Here is a 26,592-nt window from a genome sequence, read left to right on the forward strand (position 1 = left end):
CTGTTCTAACACATGAACATGTTTTAGTTATAGGCTACAGTTGCGCTCAGAAGTTTACAAACCCTGGTGGAATGGTTGATTTTTTTGGCCATTTTTCAGAGAATATCAATACACCAAAATATTTCACCCATGCTTAGTGGTTATGTGAAGCCATTTATTATCAAACAACTGTGTTTACACTTTTCAAATCAAAATGACAACAGAAACTACCCAAATTACGTTGATCAAAAGTTTACATACCTTGGCTATTTTAGCCTGATAGGATGCACACAAGTTGATACAAACAGGTCTAATGGTACCCGTCCTCACCTGTGATCTGGTTGCTTGTAATCAGTGTGTGTATAAAAGGTCACTGAGTTTCTGGGCTCCTGACAGACCCTTGCATCTTTCATGCAGTGCTGCACTGATATTTCTGCTTTCTGAGTCAAGCAAAAGCATTGTCAAAAGATCTGTGGGAAAATAGTATTTGAACTGTGTAAAACAGGAGAGGGATATAAAAAGCTATCCAAGCAACTGAGAAAACCAATCAGCAGTTTTCAAACTCAAATTAAGAAATGGAAAATGAGGGATTCTGTTTAATAAATCAGTCCATGGTCAGGTAGACCAACAAGATTTTCAGCAACAACTACCAGGAAGATTGTTAGGGATGCCAAAAACAAAAACAAGGATAACTTCAGCTGAAATGCAACATCTGAAAAAAAGTGTGGCTGTTTCAAGATGCACAATAAGAAGACTCTTGAAGAAAAATGGGCTGCATGGTCGCATTGCCAGAAGAAAGCCATTACTATGCAAATGCCACAAAGTATCCCGCTTACATTACACCAAACAGCACAGAGACAAGCCTCAATGTTTCTGGAACAAAGTCCTCTGGAGCAATAAGACCTTATAGTAAAATAGTAAGAGGTCAACATTATACTCAAAGCTCAAATATATGCATATTGTGCTTTCACCTAAATCTTTTCTTATAATGTTGAGATAAATGTTCAAGAGTGTATTGAAGCTAAAGGCCTGTTAACTTTTCATGGGCTCGATGATGTGAACATGGCCAAATATTGAGACAGAATTAAACCGGAAGCTCGTTAATGGCTACAAAAAACGTTAGGGGTACAGTTATTAGGGGTATAGATATAATTTTGAGTCTGTATGTATAACTGTGAGCGCTGCTTGGATCGGGAAATATATCCACAGTAAATTTAAACTCTTGCACCCAATTCTTAATTTTAAACTACAGGAAAGTTTTATGTTAGAAAACTGTATCTCCACGGAAAAAGAAACATTCAGAAAAGTAATAATAATATATTTTGCTCTGAAAAAACTTAGACTTGGCTATGGGTCAGAAGACAAATACTAGAACAGCTAAAGAAAATCATATCTATCCATAAAATGAAGATTACTTCAGGGTTCACTGATGTCGAAGCAAAGAGTGGACAGGTTGGTTATGCAAAGGTGGGTTAACAGCAACAGCATCAGTTTAAGGTTTCTGTTTGGGTGGGATAGAAAGTCCTTTGCTTTTACATGGCTGGCTTTGAGGAAAACTTCCATCATCTGATGAGGAAGCGAGAGTTTCAAAAAGGTTCAAATATAAACAGAGCAAGGCAGATTTCACCTGGATCTCTAAGGCTGTCTGAATCTACACCTGTTACTAATACAACTAAAGCAGATCTGGGGACCAGATGAAGAGAAACATCAGACCTTTTTAAGAGACCACTTCACAGGAGCCCCAAAATATACAAGCTATAGATAATTTGCATCCTGATTTAATGTAAACATCCCGTATTGCATCACTGAATATTAATCATCCACTCCTTCTTCCTGTTTGGGATTCTGTGGTGACTGAAGCCAGAAGCCCAGCCCCTCCCCCCACCAGGCTGCACTGCAGAACACATTGCTGTGGTGAGACAAAAATTACATCCAACTGCCAAATGAAACATTATAAGGAATAGTAGTATATAGTTTTTAAATAAATATAGCTATTCTCTCTTTAGTTTACTCCAAAAGATTTTATTTTCACTTTCTCCAATTAATTTTTTCCTATACTGGTAAAAAAAATAACACACAGGAGCAGCACAGTTATGGAGTTCTTGTTTCATGAAATAAAATTAAAAATAAATTAAATAATTTAAAAATTTAAAGCGGGGACAGATGACTCATGTTTGAGTGGTATAGAGAAGAAGAAGAAGCATCACCATGAGCAGATGACTCACTGGCTCGTCAAGAAAGAACAGTCATAACATTATTTTTATTTTTTTTAGTTTTATGGAAACAGTAATAAAATAAATGAAAATGCTGATTCTTTTTTTAAAGTTTATTTATACAGGTTGACTCAATGACATCCAAGACCTCATTTACAGAAGAGACCTGTTTTGATAAAAACAAAAAACAGTAGCAATACACAGATTCAACTCGGGTTAAATAAGCAAACATTTAAAAAAAAAAAAAAAAAAAGAGATTTCTTTTTTTTTCTTTAAACACATTCCCAGAGGAAGCTACGTGGATAGTTTCAGACCCTGCAACAGAGTGGTAAAACTTGATGGGCTAGAGAAGTTCTGGTCAGACTAATAGAACCCTGAAAGAGATAAAATGATTTTTAGGCGGTAACAATCCGATTAGCTTTATGGATGAAAACATACTAATGCTTGAGACTACTGATTGATAACGATGGCCAGTTAATCTGAGAATATAAAGTCCAGTGATGAGTGAGAGATTTATACGCTGTTCTGAACAGTGATGGTGCATGATAGACAGCATCCTACCATGATGACAGATGGTTTCAGCGGTAGGGGGGGAAAGGAGGAATAATATTTAACTTTAAATCACACAAAGTCTGTTTAAAGTAAACCAGTGGAGCTGTTTACATTTTGAAACTCATTTTGGTTTACTATTTCAATTTCTTAACCTCTTTTGTAACCATTTAACCAGAAACTATGAACATGTATGTGGGTCTTGTTCCATAAAATAAAATTAAAAGAATACATTCAAACTTCTTTCACCTTGTTTTCATCAGAACCAGAGCAGGTGATCACATATCTAGTTCTCGTTTCATGAAGGAAAAAGAAAAGACCTAAGATTAAGCAGTGCATCTCAACATGAATATTGTTCTTCTTTTAGTAAAATGGAAAAAAACAAGGTAAAATAACTCGTGTTTAGGAGGTATAGGACAAAAGCAGCATAACATTCACTAGCTTTAAATTAAACACAGTCACTGTAAAGTAAAGCGGCTCCACATGGAGTTGTTTACACCGTGCAACTCCTAATTTGCCTAATGACAGCTCCGTGAATGCCGGCTACAAACGGCACATTATCACATCTCGGTCGGTCAGACCTGTAAACAACTGTTAGAAGAAGTGACACGCTCCTCGCTTTATATTGGTTGGCAGGCACAACAACACCGTAACTCACTGAGTATTTCCCATTATGTTTGTTTTACTCACACCCTGACTTAACAAAGATGCTTTATTTTATCCTCGTCCCAACAATGCATGAGATAGGGTTTAAAAAAAAAAGATCACCTGTTGCTGTGGTCACCTTTGTTTCAAGGCAAGCTCTCATTATCCATGAGCACAGCTGATACTTTTGGTCTTATCGTTGACCATGGGTACCTGCACGGAGATTGAGTCAATAAAAATGTGAAATTCCAACATTTGGCTTTCATACGGGCACATACTTTCAGACCGAACATCGGGTTTCTTTGTGCCCCACATACTTTTGCGGCGTATCCTTGTCTCCTGAGGAGCGTTTATCATCAGCTTGTCACTGATAGGACCAGGAACAAGCCTTAATAGGTGACTTATTAAAAAGAACCAGGTAAAACATCTCCCTACATTATCATCCCCGAGGTTGAATCTTTTTTTTTTTTTTTTTTTAAACGCGCAGCCCTTGTCTCTATATCTGTTTTTGACTTGCATGTGATAAAAGAGAAGGTTCAAACTCCTGCCTAATATCCACGCCATAAAAAAAAATATCAGCAGCAACGTGAACCCAGAGATGTTTGACTGCAAGCTCTGATAAGTGGTTTATTTTTGTTTTCTATCAACAGTTGATATTGCTACTGAGCAGACATTATCACCACTAGATAAAGCTGCTCTCCTCCATTATGACTCCTAATATTCTCCTTTATGTCCTACGATGAGTCACATTGCTCAGAAACCTGAACAGTCCATGGTGTGTGTCCTCTAAATGTAGGCTCTTCCGATAAGGATGTTTTTTTTTTTTTTTGCTTTGGCTATTGGATCACTGTGCTGGGAATTGTCTGTTGTAGGAGATGATAGAGGAGTGTGGTCCATAAAGCAGTGAGGCACACACCCGATAGAGTCACAGCCAAATCGCTGGCCTGCCTGAGCCGCTGTTCGTCATGTACAGTGAGCCACACACTCCCTGCTGCTCTCCCCGTGTCGTCTGCTTGGTCCGTTTGGCTGACGGGAGCTGTCCTCCTCCTCCTCCTCCTCCTCCTCAGAGCAGATGCCCTGCTTCTCTGCTCTGTAATGCACGGAAAGGTAACAAACGTGACAGCAGAAGGTTAATTAATACATGGGAAACTGGGCCATCTTGTGGCTAACGCTTGCAAGTGGATGCAATGGCGCGCAGTCTCAACTTACCGAGCCAGCCGTGCAATGGCGCCACAACTACAAAGACAAACAAGGAGGCAATGGAGGCATACGCCTATAGAGAGAAAACAGCAATGATTAAAATTCTCCCCATTTTATTTCACAAAGTGAAAACATGTAATGAATATAATGCCAGATTTACAGTGTCTTGCAAATTGTAACACATGAATATGGGTTGATCTAAACCAGGGGTCACCAACCCTTTTGAAACTGAGAGCTACTTCATGGGTGCTGTGTCATACGAAGGGCTGCCACCTTTGAACTAAAGAGTCAGAGCTCACCTTAACTTCATGTAATATGAACATGTTTCTAATGCTTTTAAATCTATGTAAATACAAGTATGATTAAAAGGAAGAGCAGCTGAATGAAATAACATTTAAATGCAGCTCACGGGAGGGTTGTGCTATTTTTTGAACAGGCTCATATGGTCCTGGGGTCTACCTGGTGCCCATGGGCACCATGTTGGAGACCCCTGACCTAAACCATGCGAAGGTGAACCGTTAAAAGGTTTCCCTTCAAAAGTGTCCTGTATCTAAAAAAAATATGCCCACACTGTGATACTACTAACAACGTGTTTTACTGTGGCTGTGTGGGTGTCGTGCAAAAGAATATTTACATGCACATAGTATGTAGGCAAATATAGTAAATGTCGTCTCATCTAACCAGTGCATGGTTTTTTATTCCATGTTTGCATGGCTCGTGGTCAGCTGCCAAAGACACACTGCATGTCTTTCTTTTAGCAGCTGCTCTTTTCTTTCCACCTTTCCATAAAGGTCAGATATGTCCTATCAACAGCTACTCCTGAGCTGTGGATGTCTGCAGCTCCTCCAGAGTCGCCATGGGCCACGGTAACCCATCTTCACTAATCAGCTGACGTCTGAAGCCAAGTAGGGTTTTAATTTGAGGCATCAGAACAAAAGGTGGCTGAATTAAAACGGACACCACCCTTTTCAAATTTAGTTTATCTGTAAACAGCATTGGAAACCATGTAGTGTTTCCCTTTGACTTTACAATAATGTTTTAATTAATGTTCATCTGTCTTGAAATCCCAATAAAATACAGTGAAGATTTTGGTAGGGGCAAAACGCGAACGGGGAGAAATCAACCACGTAAGCCCCTGAATGTTTAGAGTTCAGCTGTAATGAAAAGCTGGATTACTGTAACCTAAAGTGGGACAGACGGTCGAGCTTTGTTGCTTTTCTGCTCTTACTACACCCAGCGTGAGACGGCTGCCTCGCGCTCACCAAGAGGAGTTGTGCTCGGCTCTGAGTCACGCTCCTCCAGGCTTTTCCCATCTGGAGTCCGAGCAGAGCTAAAGAACAGGGTGTGACTGCCTCATCATTCTCAATCTCGGCACATCTGAGCGAGGAGACAAAACAGTGCGAGCCGTGTTACACATGACCACAGTTGCATCCTCCCCCCCCCTCCAAATAAGTTTAGCAGACATCGCAGACGCCCTCAAACAAGCCGTCACCTTTTTAAGATCCTCTCCGTCACGCACTCCACTCCATCGCAGCGGGACGTGTTGAAGAGGCTGAGGACGCTCTGCGGAAGGATGATCCCTTCTTGAGCCAAGGCGGCTAAGTTGAACATCGCCTGTGAGTCAGCGTGAAAACAGAGCGGGAACAGTTGGCCGATGCCTTACTCACTCACAAAGTCTCCAAATAATAGCAGCGTGTAATGCTGTTTGTTGTTTTTATTGTGGCCGGCCTTAGCCTGTGGAAGTTTAATTAAGTTTATCATAGGGTGATGAGATTACAGCTCGAGTGAATCTGTCACCTGAGGGCTGCCAGCCAGAGCCGCTCTGCCGTACATTGATACGGCCTGCTCAGCCAGGGATAATGAGTTCCCCCGTGTGCTGGAGGAATAGTAGTAGTAGTCTCCTATTTTCAGCAGGGCTATAAAGAAGACACATATTTGCTGTTCAGTGACCAGACTGGCAGGGGAAGAGAGGGAGAGGTTAAAGCAAAATGAAATGAGATGAACTCACCGGATGGATGAGGATCAGAGTTTAATATAGAGTGGTTGTGATATCTCCACCGACAGTCATAACCCAAGCTGAGCTCCTTGGTGGGAGAGAGCAGAGCAATAAACGAGGGAACGTTATCAGCCGCTAATAATTTCCCTCCGGGATAGTTCTCTTCATTTTTAGCGTGTGACTGGAATTATGAGCGATTTGTCCATTAGCTACAATCACAACTCCAATTATGATACATTAGCTGCAGAAGTGAGCTGGAGTCAGACCGAGAGGCGGTGGGGACACACCAGGAAGGGTTAGGAGCAGAGAGAGGGCAAAGACGTACCTCGCACAGGTGAGCGACGTTACCCTGGGCTAAACCCAGACCGGCCTCAGCAGCCAGGATGTACTTAGCCAGTGCCTCCTCCCTGTCGGCAGCGACGCGGACCAAAAGACGCGAGACAAAGAGTGCAGATCAGAGGAAAGGATCATGTGTGAGTGAGAGAAAACTGAAATGAATTTTCTTACCAAGCTCCCTGGAGGTGGGCCTGAAGAGCCTCCCTGATCAGGAATCCAAGGTGGCCGTTCTGTTTGCAGACCCTTTGTAGCAACCTGTGCAGTGAGTGGGATGAAATACGATTTACAGCGCAGCGGAAAGGATTTATGCCTCCCCCGAAACTTTCCACGTTTTGTCTCGTCGCAACCAAACAATCCGCAGCGTTTTTTTTTTTATTGAGATTTTTACGTGACAGAGCGACACGCGGTAGCGGATGCTTGTGAAGCAGAAGGAAAACGCCGCGCGGTTTTCAACGTTTTGTTCGAGTGAAAAACGCTGCGTGACTGTGATTTCATCCCCCTTCAGTCAATATTCTCTATAACCAGCTCTTGCTGCAGTCACAACAGTGGTTCCTTTGTCTCCATCAGCTTTCTACTTCCAGACTGACGTTTGTGACACATTCTCTTTGCAAAATAGCTGTTTGCTCTGTCAGAGGCTGGTGAGAAACAGTATATCATTTCACCCAGTACATTCTTTTTTTTTTTGTAAATACCATCTGAAATGTCACGTTTAGAGAATCTACAAACCTACAGTATGTCGGATTGAATGGGGAGCATCCATGAACAGATTCTCGTGTGGATTTAGGTGCGAGCATTGACCCGGCCACAGCAGCTCTGGCTATGTGCCTTTTCTCGTTGTAGATGACCGCTCCAGTTGTTACCATGGTCTGACGTCATTTTTGCAGCCTCTGACAGGTTCCATGGAGGCCCTGCGTTAAGCTTTAAAAGTTGATATGTATGCTGTCTGTCAGCTGTGACCAGCATCCCTGTCCCTGCTGACAGAGAGCATCCCCCAGGCCGGGCTGCTGCCACCATTCTTCATCATGGGCACGGTGCGTTTAGAGGCAACAAGTTCACTTTGAATACTCTCTGACCTGCTGTGCCCCTTATATGGCTTGGGCCAAACTTCAAACAAGACTTCTTAATGCTTCCTTTCATCAGTGGCTTTGTTTTTACCCCGCTCCCATGAAGGCCAGACCTGTGGAGTATACGACTAACAGTTCACAGATAGGCCCAGTTCAGACGTGGACTTCTGCAGCTCCTCTAGCAATAGCATAGCTTTCTTCTGTTACAGCTCTTTTCGGTTGGCTTTAATCTAATTCAATTCACTTTATTTAATTCATTTTGATTCAGTTCAGTCACGGACCGTGGAAACTTCCCGCTGGGCTTCAAGCAATGAGGATTCTGTACCTCTCTGCTCTTCCTCCAGAATCCATTCAGCCTAAGCCTGAATGGATTTTGTTTGAAAATCTTCTGAAGGCTGCAGTTATCCCAGTTGCTGGTGCACCTTTTATCACCACATGTTTTTCTTTCACTCAACTTTCTTTAAATGTAGTTGGGTACAGCACTTTGTGAACAAAGCAATGACCTTTTGAGGCTCGCCCTCCATGCAGAGGGTGCCATTGTCTGCTGGATGTCTGTCAAGTCAGCAGTTTTTCCCATGATTGTGTCACCTACTGACCCAGACTGTCAGGAGGGAAAAAATCGTTTTATTTTAATGGGATTTTCAGAAACCTTTGCAGTTGTTTCGAAGTTACATAGCTGATTAGGATGTGACACCGTCAGTTTCCAGAATTTATTCATTTCAGAATATTCAAATTTTCCAAGAGACTTGATTTGGAGTTTTTATTTCCTGTAACCCATAATCATCAAAATTATAAGAAATTAAAGTCACTCAATGTGCAATGAATATGAGTTTCATTATCTAAAATAAGTGACCGAAAATATTGAACACAATCCTGATCTTTTGTGATTCACCTGAATATACAGAATTATATAACTCAATCCAATCAAAGGGAATGTAATTAAATATATTACTGACTGACTGCCAGCGGTCATCTGCCTCAGCCAGCTGGGGCTTTGAACAATGCTAAGTGACACATTCAAAGCTTTAAATTGGCTTTATTATGGCACCCTGCTTTGAACCCCACTTCTTTTTCCTTGGCCTCTCTGGTGTGTTCCCTGGTCTTCATGACACTCGTTCTCTGACGCTAATCTTGCACTGAGTAGGAAGAATGCACCTCTGTGAACTCTGTTAATAGTTGGCCTCTGATTGGTTGCACTTATTTGTTCACCTTATTTACTTTTTTTTGTTGCACTGAATATATGAGGTTGAATACTAAAGCACATCACACGTATGAGATTTGTATTGCTACTTTGTGTTGGCCTATCACATGAAAACCTGTTCAAATATGTTTGACCTTGTTATGCGATATAATGTGAAAAAGTTCAGGGAGCATGAACACAGTAGCAAGGCAGTGTGCTTCCTTACATGCGACTTGCATAAATTTAAAAGGACGCCCTAAAACAAGCAGAAACAAAGATGCTCCTTTAAACTCGGAGGAATTTGGTTAACCAGAATCCCTCTCTGCCAGACCACAGTGCAGTGGCAGCGGCTCTTATTTTTAGATATGCAAATACTGGTTTCTGACCTTGAATTAGCCACTGTCGTTGAAATTAGAAGGCACTGAGCTGCAGGCTACAGTGCAACAGCCCATAACAATGCTTTCTTCACAAAGCTAATGAAAGCCACTTACGTCACAGCCCCCTCCACATCCTGAGAAACCCCCTCCAGGCTTCCTGTCGAAAGGTACCACGCTGCCTCCAGTGACGCAGCCACGTGGCCGAGGCGCGAGGCGTTCAGAAACTGCTTGACTGCAGCACTCTGTGGATGGCGGCAAAAAAAAAAAAAAAGAGAAAAAAAATGGATTAGCAAAACGATTACATCTGGGCCGTGGAACCACTGTAAAGTCTGAAAATCAAAACCTCATTCCTCCACGGCTCGTCTGGGTTTTCTCCGCTGAGATGATAAATTCCCAGGTTGAACATCCCATCATCGCTCCCATTTAGGGCAGCTTGTTCAAAGTATTTCACCGCGTTTCTGTGGTCCTTCAGCACAATCCCATGGTACCAGCCTAGGCCGTTCAGGGCATTAATTGAGCCCTAAAGCGAGGAAGCAGACACTGGTTTTCATAGGGAGCTCCTATGGAGTAAACACACAGATTGATTGCCGTTCCCTCACCATTGCGGCTGCTTTTTTCAGAAGCCGAAAACCTTGAGTATAGTTTCTTTTCACTCCCTGGCCCTGGAGGAATCAACATCAATCAGCAAATCAATACGTGTCAAAACGCAGGCGGCGTACGCACACGCACACAAGTGCACGCGGGAAAAAGTACCGTGTTCAATTCGGTCATAAAATAAAGTCCTTATGATTTTGCACAACCTTCATTAGTAGGATGGAGTAGTCGTAGACTGCTGCGGGATCCTTCATTTGCATCGCACTCCTCTCAAACCACTTCACCGCGCTCTCGATGTCTTTGGTGACTCCGTTTTGTCCCCAGTAAAGCATTGTTCCCAGACGTCTCTGAAGTTAATAGAGTTTTTATTAGTCTGTTCTGGACACTGACTTGACCACTGACCTCAGAAGAGAAATTAAATTCTGCCCCTGCGCTTTTATGCATCCTCCTCCACAGATAACCACACAGAACTCATTTGAATAATAAATCCTCTGAAAGGCATTTTTCAGAGATGTGGATCCGACATACCTGGGCTTCCAGGTCTCCTCTTTCTGCTTGGTATTGTAAATACTGGAAGACATCACTGGACTCATCTGTCAGGGTGTTTAAGTCCTCTTCATTGTCTAAATAGATCAACTGAGGTGTGTATTGCTGCAGAGAATACAACAAACACAGTGATTATCATAAACCTGTAAATGCATCAAAGCGCTTCTGTTACTAATAAAACTTCCCCCATAAACACTTGACACTATTAGAAATGATGCATCTCCCTTGCAGAGTGCGTCATTATCATTCATTAGACAAATTCAATATCCAATCAGTGTGAATCAACTCCACTGCTCAGTCTCTCTTTGCTCTCTTTTTTTTTCTACCAGCTACTGGGATACACACCTAAGTGTTTGTTTCTACATCAGGATGAATGACACAGAAATTTGAGTCTTTTACTTATTTGTTTGAAATTTTCCTTTTCTAGTGTTGAACGATGACCGCGGCTACTTCTGAACACCATTCTGCTTGACAAGAAGGTGGACATGACGGGGGAAAAAATACATATATTGTTCTTCAGTAGGACCATTGAGGAGCAATATACCATTCAGAGCCACTTCCAAAACTAGTTTTGATGTGTATCGGGGAACATTGCCACACTCATCTGAGCTAACTATAAAGGTGCGTTCACACCAAACATGTTTTCGGTGACCGGCGCAACCGATTTACATGTTATCCCAGTGTACAGGTGCAACACAGGAGCCATATGACGCAAAGCAAGACGACACGCCTTTTTGGCGATGTGAGAGGCACAATTTTGGCGCTTTCCTAAATGTTGTAATGTTTTTGTTAATGTTGTAGTGCTTTGCACCTCAGGGCCACCGTAGGAACTGGATGTGTCTGTTACATGGGGCGAAGGACAGCAACGGAGACAAAGCTGTTTTCATTCAACATGCAAGACAAATTGAAAGTTGTGGTCTGCGGTCAACCTGATTTCTATGACTCAACCAATTATTACTACAGAGACAAGTCCAGAAAGGACCTAGCCTGAAGATAAGTGAGTGAGGAAACTGGAGTGGCAGCATCACTAGATAGCGCCACTGCACCACTGTATTTCTGGCTTGTCGCCTGCTGTACGAATTCCTGGCGATATGTCAGGCGAGCGAAATCGTGCAAAAATGGCGATTTTGTCACTGAAAACGTGCTTGTTGTGACCACAACATTACCCTCAAGTCAAACCTTCAGGATTATTCCAGAAACAACCAAACAACAAACCTTTCATGAACATGCCGGAACACGAGTGTCATAGAAAATTCAACATCAGTTTGGACTAAGAGGGTTTAAACCGAGGTCCATGTTTGCTAAATATCTTCTAGTGTTTTATGATGCGATGAGACAAAGGTTGAGGGACTCGGCCACAGTGACTGGAGGGATATTTGGAGACGTACAGGTGAGCCTTTCAAACCTAAAACCACCGTACCACTGACAAGCATGGTGGTGGCAGCATCATGCTGGGTACTACTTTGTTCCCAGTGGTAGTGTTGGCATAATGTGGGTCAGATGATGAAGATGGTGAAGCATGATGAAGACGTATCTGTTAATCTTCACCTAGGAACAACAGATGATAGAAGTCTGGAGACAGTCTGTTGTTTCAACAACGATGGTCAAACAGGCCAAACTTCTTATCTGAAGATGACTTTCTCTCTAGACATTATTCAGACCTAACATTTAAGCGGGTATACAATCCAGATGGTTTGTTCTCAAAACATCCTTTGCATTTTGCAAAGGAGGAGAGTTTGGGTCAGAGGGTTAAAACCTGAACAGAGTTTAATGCACCAACAGAACCGAACACCAAATACACATGTAAACCAGCTTTGAGAAGGGGAGGGAGCATACTAACAAGCTTCAAGAAAGACTTTGCCGTTACTAGGAACTTATAGACCATGCTTGAAAGCTGGGTCAGTGTTAGGAAACTAACAAATGTTAGTTCTGAAGAAAAGAGCTATAACATGTTCAACAAATACTATGCCAGAGCCTCCCTGATGGCCACAAAAAGGGTTTAGTAAAGGCAGACCTTAGTAAGGTACATTTACACAAATATCAGGATTAGAGAAATTACATAATTGGTTCATACATGTTCACCTAATTCTATTTTTTTTTTCAAATCTTTGAATTTTTCCACTGTCTATTCATTCTACCCTATAGAGTTTGAAAGTAACACGACGTCCAGGCCTATAATGAGTGCATCTGAGAATTGATGTTGGTTTTTATATCAAAAGAACAGCAACAGTTGCATAAACCAATACCAATGTGCTAGCTAAACTACAGGCTACAGCATTTACAGCGTCGTAGAGCCAAATAGAGACGCAGATGTGTTTCAGTTTGCTTTAAATATTCATGATTCGTTCCACAATTAGTTTCAAACACAACAATGTCTCGGCTCCAGTGGATAATTAGGAGTGCACGGGTGTGGTTTGATCAGGTTTGACTGACAGTTCTGCAATCACAACAATCATCAGCCGCGGTTTACACAGAGCAAAGCTGTGACTGATGATCAGATGGCTTCCCTCTCCAAAACGAACCTCGGTGCATATCAGTCGGATTAACTGGTTTGACTGGTTCAGTTGAAGCTTTTCTAAGAACAGAAGCTTGTTGCACTTCGATCCGCTCTCGTCTTTTTTGGTCAGACTTTTCAATGCATTTTTCTCTTTGTTTTTGTTCTCCTCGGTGCATTGATTCTCTGTTCAAGCTGAAGCAGACAGCCGGGGTCTCTGTGGTGTTTTCATACACCCCTCTTCATTAGATGGAGCTTATTGAAATACTGATAGAATAAACAGGAAATAAGTAGGAAGCAGCCTTTTCTCTCATAGCAGGCCTCTTATCTTTGGAGTGCTCTTTGGCATTCATCAAGACGGCTTAATTTTTAAATGAAGATTTAGAGCTCATCCATTTTCCCTTTCCTGCAGCCTCCTCTCAATCCAGCTGGCTGGACAAACAAACAAGCAATTAATCATATTTTCAGATTCAGTATGTTTTAGCAGGCGGCTGCCATGAAAATTTCATTGGGAATGGAAATCAAAAGGTAAAAACCACCAGTTTCTGGGTTTTTATCTTAAGTTGTGCTTTTCCTTGGCCAGCCTTACATTAGAATTAAACAGACCAGCTGCTGGCTTTCGTTTTAGAGAGAACTGACAGGTTGACAGCAAAGTCAATCGTGTCTTCTTCCAGCTAAAGAAATAACAGCAAGCTCCTAAATGCCGAGAAAAGGCTGCACTGAACCAGACACGCCGTACTGTTCAGTCTGAGTGGCAAAATGACTAATTCACAGATTATTTGTATTGATGACAGCTCATATGCCATCATGTTAGCAATTAATCAAAGTCGCAGTGATTGCTACCTTGTATCCATGTGCTCGCGAGCTGTCGATGCCGCTCTGCTCGCCAACGTTGGAATAGTAGCCATAAGCCATGTCCAGGTCTTGAGGAAACCCATCAAGTCCATATGTGTGCTTGAACCCCGCGTGCATCAGGGCAAAACGGTCATCTCCAGAGGCCCCGATCAAGCTATAGACATGACCCTGAAACATATTGAACATCTGGCTTAAAATCCACATTTTCACAAGAGATAATGCATATAACTCTGTTCTTCAATTTTGCATTGCTTGTGGTCATTTCAGCTTTTAACTTTTTTTGTTCTCTCTCTTTTTCTTCATAGTAGGTACATCATTATTTCCAGGGAAGACAGATCATCCGCTATTACCATCTAATGTAGAACAGATTACTGGATCAATGTGTGCTTCTGTGCTTTTTTGTCTCTCTTATTGTGTCTCTGCTCTGTCTTCTTTAACCCCCAGTGGGTCGAGGCAGATGACCGTTCACACTGAGCCTGGTTCTGGTTCTACCGGAGGTTTTCCTCCCTGTTAAAGGGGAGTTTTTCTTCCCACTGTCGCTTCATGCTTGCTCAGTATGAGGGATTGCTGCAAAGCCATGGACAATGCAGACGACTCTCCCTGTGGCTCTACGCTTCTCCAGGAGTGAATGCTGCTTGTCGGTACTTTGATGCAATCAACTGGTTCCCTTATATAGGAATCTTTTTTGACCAATCTGTATAATCTGATTGATTTTGATTTTGTAAAGTGCCTCGAGATGACATGTTTCATGAATTGGCACTATATAAATAAAATTGAATTGAATTGAATTGAATTCCAGCATTCTCTGCACTCATCAGACTGTAGATATGTATGTCTGTATGTGGATGTGCACCATGTACTTACTGTAATAATAACAATAATGGTAATAATATTTTATCCCTGCATCCTTTGCACATTGCTCATTGCAATATTGCCCCAAGCTGTCCGTTTTGTTGATTGTGTGCATATAGGTGTTCTCTACACTGTAGCTGTGCTTGAATTTATTACTGGGTTATTGTATAAGCAAGCACATCATGAGCAGTGCACGATCCAGAGTTAAATTCCTCATATGTGTACACATACCTGGTAAATAACACTGATTCTGTTTCTGATTTGGATTCTAATAGGGTCTGGGTTGGAATACAAGACCTTACAAATGTATGTATTTAGCTTGATCATTTTTTTCCCACATTTTGTTACAGTACAATAGAAAATACATCTAATGCAATATTGGGATTTATTGAAGTAGAAAAACATAGAATGCTGCATAACTGTAAAATTGAGGGAAAATAATGGATGGTTTTAAAAAATTTTTATCAAAAGATTCCGCCCCCTTTAACTCAGATATCTTTAAATAAAAGCTCATGCACACAATTCCCTTCAGACGTTCAATACTTAGCAAATTAAGTCATATCTGAGTGTGATCTCATCTCTGTGTGAATCCATCTGTTCTATGAAGACATCAGAGGTTTGTTAAAGAGCCCTGGTGAACAAGCAGTGTCATGAAGACCAATCAGCACAGCATACAGGTCAGGTAAAAAGCTTTGGAGAAACTTCAAACAATAAAACAATATTTCTCCAAATAACGGAGAGTATGGCAACACTGCAAACCTTAAACCAAAAGCCCAGGCAGAGGGAAGAATGTGCTCTGTTCATTTGGGACAAAAAAACTTCCCGACCTGCAGCCAAGATGCTGTGTCATGAAAAACTATCACTGCACATCCGCCTTTACACACCATCCCAAGGGTTAAGCACGGTGGTTGTAGGTTCAAGCTGTGGGGATGTAGTTCTTCAGCTGGGTTAAATATAGGACACCCCTGAAAGAAAACCTGTTACAGTGCCAACGGTGTTTTTCATGAATTTGCAGTTGTTAAGCTGTTACACACACACACACACACACACACACACACACACACACACACACGCGCTCAATATTTGCCGGTTTTGTGGGGCCTGTCCCCTCAGTTTAAACCTGACTGTTGTGCCTTTGGCTTTTCATTAGACCCAGAAATATAAACTGAAGTCTCATTTCCTCTCCATTATAAAACTAATGTATTAAACAGGGTTTTTTGCACCCCAAAGAGCCAAAAGACAAAGAAAAACACACTTTTTTGGTCAAAAATCTATAAATTAAATTAACACGTTAGAATGTATGAGTAAGAGAAGCTGGTTATGCAAATATAGAGGACGTAAGAGAATAAAACAGATAAAACAACCTAATTCTAGGTGATAATTTGATAGATAAGCAGATTGAATGACTTCATAACCTATACTTATATATTATTTATCTTTGGCTCAGACAAAAAGATGAATGATGAATGGATACAAAATTTGTTCGTATTGGAGTTGTACACTGAGTTCCCAATGGTTTAGGAGGGGAACAATTAACCTGAACTAATTCAGTTGGACCAGGACAAAGTTAACGTAGAATAGTTCTTCTTAAGACTGAACAACACGGACTTCCTAAGGCCTGAGACTGGGACAGAGGTTCACCTTCCAGCAGGACAATGACCCTAATCACACATACAGATCTACGATTGAACGGTTCAGATCAGCACTTATTCATATGTTAGAATGGCCTAGTCAAAGTCCAGACCAAAACTGAAGGGAAAATTAGAGCTGGTTTCAAAAGAAACACTGAAAACAATGTATAATTTCCATCCAGTGCACAATAATGTGCTCCTATGTGTCGTCCTGTCACTTAAAATTCCAGTAATAACAATGCAACGCACTGTTAATGTTAGGCATAGACTCTACCTGTTCCTGATTGGCCGGGCGACCCAGGCCAGACAGGTAGATGGTGGCCAACAACAGAGACGCTCTGTGATTTCCAAAGCAGGAGGATGCTTGCAACAGAGCCATCGACCGGGGCAGGATCTTTAGTTGTTTGTCTTCCACAAGGAAGACGGAGCTAACCGTCAGCTCGAACAAAATACTTCCAAGCTGCTTCAAACCCAAATGTCCTGCAGAAACACATAACATGGTGAAATGTTGGGCCGTTACATAATAAAGCACGCTTTTTTGTTTTAGTGGTGAGCAAATATCTGTCACCTGTTAGGATCATCTCCCCCTCTCCTTGCAGGAAATGAAAGAGCGTGACGTATTTCAGTTGTGTTTCCGTGGTCCATGTCTGCGCACATGTTGTCTTCCTGCTGTCAAACTGAGCCCAAAAGCTCAGGAGGATGTTGGGGCAAACGGCTGAAATAAAGGAGAAGAAGCAACTTGTCACCAGCTTTCCTCACCCTCCCTGTTTATGTGAGCTTGGAGGATTTGCACCTTCGATATTAGACTCACACGAGGTGTTCCTCTGTTGATTTGTTGTAAAATTAGGTTTTAAGGACATGTCAAAACAGTATTTCACCTTCGCTGGCCTGGGACGGAAGGTGACTCTCGGCTACTCGCTGGAGAAACGCTTTCGTAAATGTCTGCATTTCCTGACACTCCGCGTGAACCCTGTCCAGCCCCCGTACGGTTGACGTGGGGTGAAGTTGATTTTTTATCTGGAACACGAAAAGCAGTGAAGTTGAAACAGGAACGAACAGTCGTAGAACAGAACAACAGGGTGGAAATGTCACCTCGTCGGTTCCAAAACGATAATACTTGAAAGGGCCGAAGTAGCCACGGATGCCTGGCATGTATCTGCCTCCTCCAATCACAAAGTATCCATCCGTGTCATCGTAGCGGATACTGTTTCTAAATCTGCAAGATATATAACGGCATTTCAAACAGCACTCACAGCTGTGCCTTCGGATGGGCTCATGGCCGGCCCAACGGCTCCTCCCCACGGTGCCTTGCAGAAAGATTTCCCAGTCCATTTTTCTCATTTTACAAAGAAAGATATTTTGCAACTCACTGGAATTTTATGTAAACGATCAGCACAAAATAGTGCAAAGTTCTAGAGTGGAGGGAACAGGATGCAGGATTTTCATTTTTTTTTCTTTCTACAAAAGACAAATCTGAAAAGTGTGGCCTGGATTGCCACAACCTTGTTTCAATCTTTGAACCCTTGACCTGTCTGCTGTGTTCCTTAGTTACAATGATGCTGTTTGCTCATTAATGGTCTCTAACAAGCCTCTGAGGTTTTCAGATAGGCCATATTTATATTGAGATTACATTATACGTGTGAAGACTATTTGGCGTGGATGAAATTGCACCTCACAGTTATCAGACATTAATGTGTAAAAACCTTTGTGACCACCAGTCATTAGTCTCCAACTTCACAAACATGCAAAACATTGTTTCTTCCATAACATGATATCCAAATAAATGCCATTAAAATGTAAACATGCAAAAGATGAAAAAGTTTGCAAGCAAAACTGGTGTGTTGCCCGTATTTTACATGAAGAAAAAAACAGGTTTTACTTACACATATTCAAATTTCTGACTCTTTGTATCCCATGTTATGTTCAGCAACACCTGAAAGGCGAACATAACAAGACAAAAGCTCAGAGGGGGGGGATGGGGGGGGACTGCTGAACCGTGGACAACTTTAAATTGAAGTACAGGCTACAATCGCCTTGAATCTCCCAGTTGGAAAGAAACGATCGTTCAAGATCTTACAGCTGTTCCAGCAGGAAACAAAGCCCGGCCACCAGAAACAACTCAGGAGAAAACAGATGACTGTACCAGCTCAATTTCAGTTTCCATTCCTCCTCCACCCACCCAGAACCGCATGTTGGGTGGTGGGGGGTGGGGGGGGGGCTTTACCTTTGAGTCCAGTATGTAACAGTCCAATCTAATCCATTTCCACAGGGGCAACATTAGGTAGGCTCGGAACGCTTCATCTTCCCCGGTTGTCATGCGGGCCTGAATTATGATGTCTCCTACACGGAAGATATGACTGTCATATATTTTGCCGGAGGAAATCCAAAGCTCTTTATTAATACATAACACAGTCTGTTCATGGGCCTCACAAAAACACACATCATCGCTCACGATCATCTCCCTGGCAGCTCACTCAAATCCTCCGTGGCAGCATGCGTCGACACAAGCTGCCGTGACCCACCTGTTTCTGAGAGTTGGATCAGCACCGAGTCAAATAGATGTTTCTTATCCACATGATGGATGATCCCACAGAGCTTCTTCTGACACCACCTTTGCAGGTAGATCCACACGGAGAAGGTGACTCTGTAAGAACCACGCAACAAGGCATGATGGGACAAGTCATTACTCTACCAAGTCAGGCATCAGGTTGGATTTAAAACGCTGCACTGGTCTGCTGAGAACGCCTGACCTCGCTGTCCTGCGCTGACCGTAAATAAAAAGCTTACAGGCTTGGGTGAAGAGGCTTGGCGAAGCTCATAAAGTAATTTATAAAGACGGGGGAATTAAAAGCGAAAGCTGGGAGAGCTTCAACCGAAGCCGAAAGAGAAACAGCCACTGACCTGTGGCAGTCAACCTGCAGCACTCAACACAAACCGCTGCATTATACACTGTCATCGTTTGAGCAGCGTGGTGTCAGTGAGCATATTTATTATGTCGAATATGTAAAAGGCTTGCTTTTTAAGCATTTGGCACAATGTGTGCAGACACAGCAGGGGATCGCATTGCCTGCTGTGCGGGTGAACCCTGCACAGAATCAGCATCTGCTGAGATGAGGTAAATTAGGAGTCTGTGAGTGAAGCCCACCTGGGCTCTGTTACAGCATGAAGACGCGCTTTCTCCAGGGCTCCGTTGATGAAAGGCTGGAACCTGCGGACCACCCCGAAGGGCTCACCGGTGCTTGCCAGGGGGAATTGTAGCATATCTATCACATCTGTGCAGAAACACAACATTTTAAAGGCTCTGAAGCCACAGTCAGGACCACATAATGCACAGCAAAAGCATTTGCACCATTTTTGATTTTTTCTCTTCTTACTTTTTTTTAAATACATCTTTATTTATAAACCGCTTCAAAAACAAAACTGATGTACTGGAGAAAAGAGATGATAATAATAATAATAATAATAATAATAATAATAATAATAATAATAATAATAATAATAATAATAATAATAATAATAATAATATACAAAAGCAATAAGCAAAATACAAGGTTGACTTAAAATCGTTTAAAGACCCAACAGACCTCACAGAAAGAGAGAGACTGTTCCAGAGCCTTTGACCTGCAGCTGAAATTACTCTGTCTCCTCCGGTCACAAAGCGAGTCTTTGGAAGAACAACAAGTTTTTGATCTAGATTACTCAGAAATCTAAACTGAATATGTGGCTGTATCAACTTTTTGGAGATTAATAGGTGACAGACCATTTAGGCATTTTAAAAATTTAAATCCAAGTCTTAAAAACCATTCTGAAAGAAACAGGCAGCCAGTGGCGGGTATAAAAAAAAAATCGGGTTGATGCCGTTGCGTCATCGTTACCATACAAGCAGCTGAATTCTGATCCAGCTGTAGACGGCGAAGAAGAGAAGGGTCAATTTCATTATAAAGGGAGTCATAATTAAATGTTTCAGATCATCGAGCACATTCTAATATTAAATGCAACCTGAGGTTATAAACAAATCAAATCAGTTTCTGAAAGGTCACATTGTCTTTTAAGAGAAAAGTTATCCAAACCAACCTGGCTATATTTAAAAGCATAGAGGCTTCTTAAACCTTGATTTTAGCATGAATAGTTATTTTTTTCCCCTTGGTTCACGTACAAACCTAGCTTCTCCTAGATCTGTAAAATTAATTAAACAGAACATGTTTGACAACATGAAAGCTCCCAAACGGCAACATCATGATCCAACCCAAAGAAATTTTGGAACAGGTGAGAAACAAAGTAACTGACCTCTATGAAATTACAAAACTTTTTCTATGACTTTGGGAAACCAGGGAACCACAACGAGAGCCATCATCCTCAAATGGACAAAAACATGAATCAGTACCGTAAAACCCCGTAAAACTGGCCCACATCAACATTTCTAATGGGGCTATTGACATGAAATCCACATCATATTATGGTGATAATGGGAAAAAAACAGCTTTCTCAAGACCTCCACAGCCTTATTTCTCTATAACGTACTGATGGCACTGGTTGAAGACATATTTGCAAACATCTCAATGTGCCAGTAAGCACAGCTTAGGCCACAGTCTGGAAGTGGAAAGAAGACAATTTTACCGCAAACTCGCCACTACCCAGTGCTCCTCAAAATCCCTGACAGAGAAGTCAAAGGAATAACCAAAACAAATCAACCAAGAGCTTCAGACAGAACCATAATTAGCAGGGTTAGCACTGTTGTTTTTCCATTAAAACAAATTCACTCACTGTACAAGACTCCACTAAAGAAGAAACGGCTTGCTGAAAGTTCAAAGTTAGGAAAACTCTCTGAAACACTGGGAAAGTCTAGACCAAAATCAGACTGACTAGTTGCCCACAATGTTTGAGAGAATAACGGCCCCCTACATCACCCAAACAGTCTGTCAGCATACGCTACATAGACTTCATATAATTGAACAAAGGTTAATGGAGAAATATAGCGGGACATTATTAGTAATAAATAGAAAAAAAAGGAGGTCCAAGACACTCTTCTTCAAAAATATAAAAAGCCTTTATTTAACTGGCTAATTCATAATAGAACGTTTTAAAAACATAGGGAGAAGCAACCCACGCGTAGCGGCACAAGCAGCCTTCTTCAGGGTGCTTGATATTTTTAGTAATAATATCAAGGTGAAGGAGGGATGGATTTTACCACTCATGACCTGAGAGTTTGTTTTTTTTAAACACTCAGTTTAAAAAAAAATTAAGAATAAGCCACTAGCATGGCTCATTCAATCATCTGACGTGAAAACATGTGAAAATGAATGGAATAAACTGCAGATAAGACTGAATAAAGGAGAGCAGAAAACCTTCCCAATTTAAAGATGGGTTAAAATCCCACTTGAGAAATGCATTTCCATTAAGGAAACGTCTTGATGCTTACATCAAGCATCAAGACGTTTCTACCCTGTATTAAACACGTTTCAGTCACTGTGTTCACTACTAACTTTCTAGGACATTTCATTTTCTTACAAATAGCTTAATCTGTGCAAATATCTTAGCATGAGTGGATTGCTTTGCTTGTTACCAACATCTCCTGTAAACCTCAATAGCACCATACTAAAATATTTCAACATTGAATGATGTTGACATGCTCAATACTTACTTTCCCTGCTGTACAGGTAATGTATTAAAAGAAAAGGACAGAATGATTAAGGGTCCAACCTGACTCGTGTGGGCACTGATGGATTCTGTTGTTGGACGTCAGCCACATGAGCTGAGTAGACCATGACGGGCACCCAGCGGCCGCTGCTCTCGGCCACAGGGGAAGCTGCACGACCCGCTGCTCTTTGTAAATCTTCAACGTGGAGCTGATGTTGCTGCCTTTTTTTAAATGAGACAGCCAAGCCTGAAGCGTCACGTTCTGGGTCTCACGTGCTCCCGTGCTCCCGTGGAAACGGCGGTGATGATGGGACACGGGCGCAGGCAATGTGAGCAACACCCGCCGGATCCTGACCACTCCGGGTGTGCTGCTGATCCATTGTCTCCTGAAGACCACCAAATCCGTCTTTCTCAATGTGGACAACACCACTTCCACTGCTAGCAGACATGGCCTGGAGCACTGATACCGCGCACGGACCACCGGGCCATCTGCCACTTTGTCAGGGACTGAGTCGAACCCTATGAAGTCATCAGGCGCGGTGTCCACGCTCTGGGTGGAACTGGCTTGTAACACACATGTTCCCTGGGTGAAGTGGAAAAAAAAATTCAATTAGTCTCGAAACAAGGCTGTTTTTAATTTATTTCCATTTTACCATAAGACAAACTATGTATTCAATAATTTGCTACACTATTCAGAATCAGAGACTGATCTGGGGCCCTTTCCTGACATTTCTGCAGCTTAGCAATCTGTCTGCTGCAGCATAATTTCACTTGTTACATAGGCCATCCATATTTAACTCTGTGACTGTCCCACTCAACAGAAAGAGGCGTTTTTCTTTTCTTGTCTTGTCTTTTCCATTTTTTCCTTCCCCATCCTCCCTACTTTCTGCACATTGAAGTGCTTTGCTTTGGTTAGCTTTTTTTTTCTTACTTTTTTTTTGCTTTAGGCACAGGATCAAAACATAATGTGACATGCAGCTTGCCAGTCTTTGGCTCTAGTATAAACAGAAAAAATAAGCAGTGAACATTTTTAACTGCAAGTGGAAATCATGTCACAGTTTACATCAGCATAAGTCTGTCAAAGAATCATCTTTTATATAGACGTGGACAGATATGTCGGCTCCTGTGGGAAAGACGTTGCAGTAGTAACCCACAAATTGTTTGTGTAGAAGCTAAACTTTAATTTGAGCACATTGACTGGGACAGTAAAAAATAGTCAAGTCAAATGTCCATGTCAAGAAACAAAAAACGTTTTTAACAACACTGGTGACACAAATGGACACAAATAATGGAATCAATAACAACCCTTATAACATAATATGTAACTAAAGCAGGTTTATTTCATTATATATACATTTTAGGTTGATCAAGTCTTTTACACAACTTTCCACAAACTATTCATGATTATTTTCCTGAGCTATAAAAATCCCACTGAAGAACTGTGGCAAGGAGCAGCATTGTGTGTTGACCCAGCCTCCATAACTACTATTAGATGCCAACTGGTTGTTAAGGAATTGGAAAATCAGTGTCAAAGTGGGTCTGGTGAAGGAGTGGGTCCCTATAAGTGTATACTTCTCTCCACTCTTTCAATAGCTACATCTTTTTTTTTTTACATCAGCATTTTTTCGTATTGTGTTCTTTTCTTTACTCATATGTATTTTTAAGAGCTTGTATATGCTGTTACATCTTCAAAACAGATAAAGTAATAAAGTAATTTAATTATTGTCATCATGACAATAATTAAATTAAAGAGGATAGGAGCTCTCCAGCGATCACAAATGTAAAGAAGTGAAGGAATGATGTTTCTCTTCCAAAGGCTCAGGGAAATCTTTGGAAAACCAACAGATTTTGAAAAGTCTCCACCAGTAACCTGAAAATAGGCAAGGCAAGTTTGTTTGTATAGCACATTTCAGTAACAAAACAATTCAAATTCACATTCAAAGGTCATAATTTTGTCTTTAAACGAGACGATCTGAAACAAAACGCAAAAACAAAACAGAATTGCCTTTCCAGACATGAAAGCAACCTTTCCTCATGGCCATCTGAATCCCCCAACCTCAATTCTGTAGACAACCTCTGGAGTGCGTTCTGACACTCCACAGGTTGACACAACACTACAGATGACCTAGACAAAGTGCAAGTGCATCCCTCTGTCTGTATGCTTCAAGCATAATCTCTTTGTGCATGCATGGGCTCTCTCCGGGTACTCTGGCTTCCTCCAACAGATCAAAAACATGCTTGTTAGTTTAACCGGTACTCTAAATTGCCCTTAGTTATGAGTTAGAGATAAGATAAGATAAGATAAGATAAGATAAGATAAGATAAGATAAGATAAGATAAGATAAGATAAGATAAGATAAGATAGGCTTTATTTATCTCACAATGGAGAAATTCACTTGCCACATCGGTTGATAGAAGGTGCAGAGTAGGAAAGGTGCATTCAGTTATATACAGTGAATCTTCATATATACAATTGATCAAAAAGGATACAAAAAAATACAAAAAGAAATAGGAATGGGCATATGATGTCCTATTTACATACATAGTGATTTATATATAAAAACATATATATAGATCATATATATGTATATATATATATATATATACGCCTACATACATACGTACCCACACGTATGTATGTGCATATACATACGTGCATACATTTGTACATACATACATACATGTGTACTGACATATATTCAGGTGGTGATAGCAGCAGAAGTCACTACTTCAGGATTATTAGATGAATTATTATTAGATGAATATTCCTGTGTTGCCCTCTAATGTATTGGCGACCTGTCCAGGGTGAACCCTACTTGTTGCCCTATGAGTTGATGCCCTGGACAAGATTAGGAACTGTCCTATTGGAAAATAATACAAAGTATTAACCCAGGGTCACCAACAATTGTGCTTCTGGGGATTTTATCAAAAACACCCCACCAAGTACAGTCTTGGACAAACTGCACCCTGTTAACGAAAGAAAGTCTTACAATGCTTACTGAAATAACCATTGTAAGACTTTCTAAAATTTAGTATTACTAAATAAAAATGTACTGAAAATTAATCAATGACAATTTGATATTGCTTTTGAATTGTGGTTCAGCAGAATCCTTTAAAAAAAAAAACTAATGAAACAGGCCTGGACAAAAATTATTGTACCCCTGGAAAAGACTGACAATAATTTGACCATAGGGACATGTTAAACTGAGATGTGTCCTCTAATTAGCTTTACAGGCGTCTTCAAGCTTGTGGTTAGTCAGTCTGTCTATTTATAGGGTTACAACTAGTCACTGTGCTGTTCGGTGACATGGGTATGTACCACACTGAACATGGATGACAGGAGAGAGTTGTCTCAGGAGATCAGTAGGAAAGGTGTCTACAAGCATTTTAATGGTAAGAGCTGTAAGACCATCTCCTTCATGCTCCTGTGACAACAACTGCACATATTTTTCAAAAGTTTAAGGTCCACAGGACTGTAGCCAACCTCCCTGGATGTGGCCACTGGAAGAAAACGGATGACAAGGATAATACCAAAGAGTCCAAAACCAGCTCCAAATAAATTAAATGTGAACTCCTAAGTCAAGGTGCGTCCATGTCAGATCGTATCATCCGTCACTGTTTTAGCCAAAGTGGACTTTGGAGACAGCAGTGTTGAAAGCAAATCATTAGAAAGCAAGACTGGAATTTGGGATTTTCTTTGATCAACAGAGGAGTCCCATTATTTTTTCCATGACTGTACATGTGGCCAAAACAGCTCTGGGTTTGTTTTCCACAAGATTTTCAGTGGGGGATTATGCGGATGCAGCAAAAGATGAATCTATTGTAAGGCTTTTTATTCCTCTTTACCAGAAATGAAAACAAAAATCTGACTAATTAATTACCACAAACTAAGTAGATCAGATACCTACTAACAATGTTCTTCTGTTGGGCTACGACAGCAGAATCCTGCTGTAGCTGAAAACAATGCTGTGGATGCAGTGACAGTAAACCAAAACCTAATGAGGTCCAAACAAATTAAAAGTTGAATAGAACCCCTTTTTTAAAGTCTCAGAAAATATATAGAGCTATTGAGTATGAGAGGGCTTTGTTATTATTAAGAGCCTCTTTCATGTGATAAATTTACTGATGACTGAATACAATATTAAAATGAACAGTCCTACTGAAACGTCTTTAAAGATGACAATATGTTTGTGAAAAAACTGACATAATCTAAATACGGTTTCCTGTTCAACATTTAACATCAGGGAAATAAAGTGAGATAAAGTTGCTTACCAACAAAAAACAGGCAGCGAAGGCATATCCAAAAACAACGGTCAGACACCAATTCATTGTGAGAAGGGGATTACAACAGAGTAGGACATTTAAAGTTTTTATTTACTTGTTTTTCCCTCCATTAAATCTCGCTTCCTCTCCGTGTTTTGAAACCTGCCTGTGCCTTCTCGAA

General features: G+C 41.2%; 1 protein-coding gene across 1 annotated transcript; it reads right to left on the reverse strand.

Annotated features, from left to right (window-relative positions):
• Positions 1–2,290: 2,290 nt before the first annotated feature.
• Positions 2,291–26,584, reverse strand: LOC105925422 (protein sel-1 homolog 3). The gene is made up of 24 exons (XM_012861269.3): positions 26,421–26,584; positions 22,212–22,731; positions 19,657–19,783; positions 19,034–19,155; positions 18,736–18,851; positions 18,395–18,444; positions 17,604–17,727; positions 17,390–17,528; positions 17,080–17,226; positions 16,786–16,991; positions 14,017–14,196; positions 10,662–10,784; positions 10,340–10,480; positions 10,139–10,201; positions 9,883–10,059; positions 9,654–9,781; positions 7,090–7,173; positions 6,908–6,989; positions 6,595–6,670; positions 6,384–6,502; positions 6,079–6,200; positions 5,849–5,963; positions 4,596–4,659; positions 2,291–4,476 (listed from the first exon to the last, which is right to left on the reverse strand). The coding sequence occupies exons 1-24, from the start codon at positions 26,475–26,477 to the stop codon at positions 4,223–4,225; spliced, it is 3,336 nt and encodes a 1,111-aa protein (XP_012716723.2). The 5' UTR covers positions 26,478–26,584; the 3' UTR covers positions 2,291–4,222.
• Between the last annotated feature and the right edge of the window lie 8 nt (positions 26,585–26,592).

This window comes from Fundulus heteroclitus, chromosome 9, assembly GCF_011125445.2.
Source record: "Fundulus heteroclitus isolate FHET01 chromosome 9, MU-UCD_Fhet_4.1, whole genome shotgun sequence".
Lineage (NCBI taxonomy): Eukaryota > Metazoa > Chordata > Actinopteri > Cyprinodontiformes > Fundulidae > Fundulus > Fundulus heteroclitus.